We start from the raw sequence: 6,377 nt of genomic DNA, 5'->3' as shown, positions 1-6,377 counted from the left end.
CAGGGCTACACTGAAAAACCTGTCTCAATAAAAAAGGGTGGGGGGTGGATGTGTGTGTGGGGGTTAGGTTCTCTCAGGCAGTAGTGGTGCAAGCCTTTTTCTAGCACTTGGAAGGCAGAAGCAGGAAGATCTGAGTCAGGCTAGCCTGGTCTACCAAGCAAATTCCTAGATAGCCTTGATTACACAGAGAAATCTGTGTAATCTTTAAAAAAAAAAAATCCCCAACACCTCCATCATCCTCCCCACCAATAAAACCAGCAGAACTGTTACAAAAGAATTCCCTGGAATCCTACTACTAGGTTAAACAACTATAGTATGGCATGAGAATTTGTTCATTCTAGGTAAGCCATTATGCATGGTCAAAACCTACAAATTCACATTTGAACATCAAAACTAAGAGTTTGAGGCAACATAAAATATTTTAAGCTTTCTATAAAAGAGGAAATAAAAGAGATGTGTTTTAGGTATCCATAATTATACCAACAAGAGGAAGAAGAAACAAAAAAGCCTGGGAAGCAGAGGTATGGTTCTGCTGAGTTCCTATACTGTGCTAGGTGCTTTGAAGTACAATACTTTTGAAGATGCTACTTTGCCAAACAATAATGAAATGATAATTTTATTATTGGACTTTAATATCAAATAACTCTCGTCTATTGTGACAAACTAACATCTTAGAAAAGCAAAAACTGCAGGGCTTGGTGGCACCCAGCACTTAGAGGAGACAGAAGCATGTAAGTTTAAGGCCAGTCTGATCTACAAAGCAAACCCCAGAACAGTCAGGATCACACAGGGAAGACATCTTGAAAAATCAAAGAGAAGTAAAATCATAATGCGACTTAATGCGACTCACAATCCTCGTTTCTGTCCATAATTTCTTCTCCTAACAAGTTTCTATAATGTGTAAGACAACTGTAGATCTAAAGTATTAATAACCATGGACTACCAATTTCTTTTGCATAGATAAATGTTAATGTTTTGTTTATATTTGCTACAAATTTTTTAAAAATTAGGTATTCATAGAAGATTTGCTTGTAGTACTATGATATTCCTGTGAATCTAAAAAATCACCTTTAGTTCTGGGGAATGAAATACATTTGGCATGGAAATAAAGAGAGAAAACACTATTCTAACTCTGGAAAGTGTGTGCTGAAGAACATGAATTCCTGCAGAGAACACTTACAATGCTGAACAGACACAGCCCTACCAAACTCAATGAGATCTCTGAGGATACAGAAAAGATAAATGGAAAAGAAATGTTCTTGTATATGATCTTTGTTTTGTGATATTAATTAAAGATTTGCATTATTCTAAAAACAAACATGACAACTTGGGTCTAGAACTGTAGCATCCTCATACAAAGCCAGGTACACACTAGCACTGGGGTCAAGTTAATCCCTTGAAGCACACTGGCATGCTAGTGCTTATAATTTTGAGTCTATGTTGTGTAAGTGGGTAAATATGACTGTGGATATTTAAAACCTAACCTAAGGACTTCCAAGAATTTTATATAGCCCAGCAGGCATGGAGGCTCATGCTATTAATCTCAGTTCTCAGGAAGCAGAGGTAACAAACCTATGTGACTTCAAGGCTAATCTGATCTACATGGTGCATTATAGGTCATTTGGTGTCATTAGAGTGAGACCATCTCAAAAAACAAAAGATATACATAGCTACAATAGCTAAGACATTGAAGAATTGGTAGCAAGTGGAAAAGAATAAAGGGATCTTGTTTTCCACTTACTGCTTATAATTCCTAAAATCTTTAAAGGACTAGAAGGCAAATTATCAATGTTATAATATTAAAGGTGCATGCCTTTAATCCCAGCACTCAGAAGATAAAGGCAAGCATCTTTCTGTGAGTTTGAGGTTATCCTGGTCTACAAAGCATGTTCCAGGACACAGAGACATCCTGTCTCAAACAAACCAATGACCAAATGACAAAACTAAGTATATTGTCTGTGTCTGCTAGTTTTATGTCAACTGGACATAGTCACTTTAGCAGAACGAACCTTGGTGGGGATTGTGATGTACACCTTTGCTCCATTCAGGATGCCATTGGAGTTCAAGGCTACCCTGGTTTGCAGAGTGAGGTTTAGGACAGGCAGGGGTATGCAGAGAAGCCTCAAAACCAAAAAAAAGAGACAGAGAGAGAGAGAGAGAGAGAGAGAGAAAGAGAGAGAGAGAGAGAACTTCAGTCCAGAAACTCCCAGCCCAGATTAGCCTGTAAGTCATTTACAGGATTGATGATGGATGTGGGAGGACCCAGCTCACTATAGATGGTATCATGCCCTAGGCTGGGGGTCCTTAGGAAAGCAGGTTGAGCAAACCTTGGAAACAATCCAATAAATAGCACTCCTCGGTGACTTCTGCTTCAGTTTCTGCCTTCAGGTTTCTTCCCTTCTTGACTTCCTGTTCTGCAGTTTTTCAGTGGTGGACTGTGATGTGGAACTAAGCTGAAATAAACCCTTTCTTTCCCAATATGCTTTTGGTCATGGTGTTATCACAATAGGAGAAACCCTAAACTGGACAGTGTCCTATGCTGACTGCTGACTGAAAAGATAATATATGGCACATGCCTTTCCTATTATTCAGGAGTTATAAGTTTGAGGACAGACTATATGTATAATGCACAACCCTTTCTCCACAGACAAACAAAAAACTTCGAGAAAAAGGAAATACACTGCCACAATTTTTCTATTTAAAATGTTTTTTGAAGGGATATATATATATATATATATATATAGAGAGAGAGAGAGAGAGAGAGAGAGTGTGAGTGAGTTAGTTCACTGCTAGAGCACTTCCCTAACATTCACAGAAATGTGTATTCAATTTCCAACACAGAAGCCAAGGGATAAGTAAATGCAAAGTTACCCAAAATTTCCAGTTTCTCAATATTCTCTAGTCAATAAACAAATGGCATTCTAGTCCCTGGAAATATTTAAATGGAACATTATTGACTATTTTTTGTTTATGTTTCTTTTTTGGTTTTTCTTTTTGTTAAAAAAGATTTATTTATTATTGTAAATAATTACACTGTAGCTGTCTTCAGACACACCAGAAGAGGGCGTCAGATCTCATTACAGGTGGTTGTGAGCAACCATGTGGTTGCTGGGATTTGAACTCAGGACCTTTAGAAAGTAGTCAGTGCTCTTAACCACTGAGCCATTTCTCCAGCCCCATTTTTGGTTTTTCAAGACTAAGTTTTCCTGTGTTAACAGTCCTGGCTGTCCTAGATATGACTTTGTAGATCAAGCTGGCCTTGAACTCAGAATCCATGCACCACCAAACCTGGCTAAAAGTGTGCATATTTAAATGGCAAAGATAAATAAGGAAAAGGAAAAATGAGACCTCTCTTAGAACAGTAGTTCTCAACAAATGTGTTGCTACCCCTTTTGGAGTCCAATGATCTTTCACAGTGATCACCTAAGACCATGGGAAAACAGATATTTACATTGCGACTCATAAAAGCAGTAAAATTGACAGTTATGAAGTAGCAACATAAATATTTTTATGGCTGGGGGTCACCACAACGTGAGGAACTGTATTTAAGGGACACAGCACCAGGAAGGCTGAGAACCACTGACTTAAGAGGAAATACAACACTGTGAAACAACTAGCAATGTATAAATTCTAGTTGCCACTTCTCCACAGGTGAGGTAGTAAGACCAAGTACCCATGTTAAAGAATTTGATTTTAAAAATACCAAAAATTCAAGAGATAAGCACTAATGACTTATGTCCTATGAAACAGTTCCCAATATTAGAGGTGGTCAACCAGTCTTGAAGAATCTCTACCAGAGATGCTACACAAATTAATTCCTGACTCACATGCATTCCTAGAACAACTGATTCTAAGACTTTTTTTAAAAAAAAATCCCAGCCACCTCATGGTAATCACTAGGGAAACGGTCACTCTAATCGTACCTCTTTCCTCAAATATATCACTTAGTGTAAACTGACATTCTCTTACCTATGAGATTCTTGCTCTCCTTTCATTTTCTCTACTTTTGATAACATATCATCAACTTTAAATGTTTTCCTGGAAGAAACAGATAAACATAATCACTTCTCAACTAGGAAAAACACAAAATTACACTACAATAAACAAAAGAAGAAATTTGACTTTATTTACTTTGAAATAAATTAAATGACTAGCCATAACAATGCACACTATTGAGACAATGTGTTATATAATACAAGTAGACATGCCTTCAAGCTCAACTGTTATTTTTAAAGTACCCTATATGCAAAACCTCCAATTATTTTATTTTTACCACTAAACTGTAATTTCCTGAAGGGCAAGGCTTACTTTTTGTTAAGACTTAGTTAAGTATTTAAGCACCTATCAGGTTGAGCCAAACAAATGGAAGGTAGATATATTTTTGAAATATCCATTATCTTGTTTTGTTTTGTCTTTTTGAGACAGGAGCTTCTCTGTGTGGCCCTGGCTAAGGTGGGACTCACTTTTTTTGTTTGTATGTTTGTTTTCCAGACAGGGTTTCTTCCTGTAGCCTTGGCTGTCCTGGAACTCACTCTGTAGACAAGACCTGCCTCTGCCTCCCAAGGCCTGGGATTAAAGGTGTGTGCCACCACTGCCTGGCTTGGAACTCACTTTGTATACCAGGTTGATCTTGAACTGAAGAGATCTCCCTGTCTTGGCCTCCCAATGCTGGGATTAAAGGCATGTGCCACCATGCCCTGCTGGTTATAAAATATCCTCAAAGGTTTTCAGTTAAACAATATTCAACACCAAAAAGATTAAGACAAACAAAACCCCTCAAAAAGGCAATACCATTCAATCATAAAATTATTATGCTTTAATTTGACACTTTGACTTTTTTTGTTGTTGTTGTTGTATTGTTTTTCTGAAACAGGGTTTCTCTGTGTAGTCCTGGCTGTCCTGGAACTCACTCTGTAAACCAGGCTGGCCTCGAACTCAGAAATCCGCCTGCCTCTGCCTCCCAAGCGCTGGGATTAAAGGCGTGCGCCACCACTGCCCCGTTGACACTTTGATTTTTGATAGAGGGTCATGTTATATAGCTTTAGCTGGCCTACCATTCACTATGTAATCTCAGGCTGAACTCAAACACAAGGCAACCTTAGCCTCCTGAGTATTGGGTTAACAGGCATACCCCACTACACCTGGCAAAATCTGCTTAAGAGGAAAAAAAATTTCCACAATAAATAAAATAGAATATTCCAATGTAATGAAAGTTGAATGGAATAGAAAATATGCCTCATCTTACTCCTCAAAGTGAGCTACATCTTAGAAATAAAAATATTGTTTCATATAATTTATTAATTAGAAACAAATGTTTCTCTTTTTACGTTCTTTTCAAAATTAGCACTTGAAAAATTCAATGCATTCCACACTCAGTTATAATTTGATAATACTTATGAGTAGATAACAAAATGTACAGAAGGCTTATTCTTCAAAAACAGCCTTAAAAGACAAAAGCAGGGGCTGGTGAGATGGCTCAGCAGGTCTGCTCTTCCAATGGTCGTGAGTTCAAATCCCAGCAACCACATGATAGCTCATGGCCATCTGTACAGCTACAGTGTACTCACAAAAATAAATAAAAATTAAAAAAAAAAAATCATGGAGGTTGTTTAAAAGAAGAAAAAAAAAATTAAAACAGGCTTCTGACAAGTAGTCTAAAATTTGATATCCTCCTTTCTGTGCCCTTCCAGACTTCATATTACAAATATGTGCCGCTGTGCTGGGACAATACTCAATTGCTCTAATAAAAAGTATCTATAGGGAAGTATTACAGCTGGGTTGTGGTGGCACACTCCTTTAATTCCAGCACTTGGGAGGCAGAGGCAGTTGGATTTCTGAGTTCGAGGCCAGCCTGGTCTACAGAGTGAGTTCCAGGACAGCCAGGGCTACACAGAGAAACCCTGCCTCAAAAAACCAGAAAAAACAAAACAAAACAAAACCCCAAAATTACAGTAAAATATTGAACAAACACATGTCTATATTTTAGGTGAATAAAAAACTATCTCTGGAATAACAAAAACCCATCAATTTTAGTTTTATTACAGAGCATAGTAAGTAGTAGTTTAGAAAAAAAAGGGATCTATTTTCAATCTACAAATAAGAGGGAAGAAAAAACTGACTCAGGCTCATTACAAAGAACTGTTCAGTATAAATATTGAAGGATTTTTTAAAAATTTTAAATTTAAGAATACTAACAGGGTTGCGGGACTGGAAAGATGGTTCAACAGTTAAGAGCACTGACTGCTCTTCCAGAGGATCCAGGTTCAATTCCTAGGACCCACTTGGCAGTTCACATGTCTCACCCACATGTAACTCTGTAACTCTTACACATACATACACATACAGGCCAAACACAAAATGCACATACAATAGAAAAA

At 37.5% G+C, this 6,377-nt stretch overlaps 1 protein-coding gene across 1 annotated transcript in view; it reads right to left on the bottom strand.

The window, feature by feature from the left end:
- Positions 1–6,377, bottom strand: part of Suz12 (SUZ12 polycomb repressive complex 2 subunit) — a gene marked incomplete at its 3' end in the record, with an annotated part of 39,711 nt that overhangs the window by 26,524 nt on the left and 6,810 nt on the right. The window contains exon 4 of the mRNA XM_031351622.1: positions 3,970–4,038. Within this exon, the coding sequence (XP_031207482.1) occupies positions 3,970–4,038 (69 nt within the window). The remainder of the gene's footprint in view (positions 1–3,969; positions 4,039–6,377) is intronic.

This window comes from Mastomys coucha, unplaced genomic scaffold, assembly GCF_008632895.1.
Source record: "Mastomys coucha isolate ucsf_1 unplaced genomic scaffold, UCSF_Mcou_1 pScaffold5, whole genome shotgun sequence".
Taxonomy (NCBI): Eukaryota; Metazoa; Chordata; class Mammalia; order Rodentia; family Muridae; genus Mastomys; species Mastomys coucha.
Note: the sequence above shows the minus strand (reverse complement) of the source record. Positions and strands in the feature narration are given on the sequence as shown.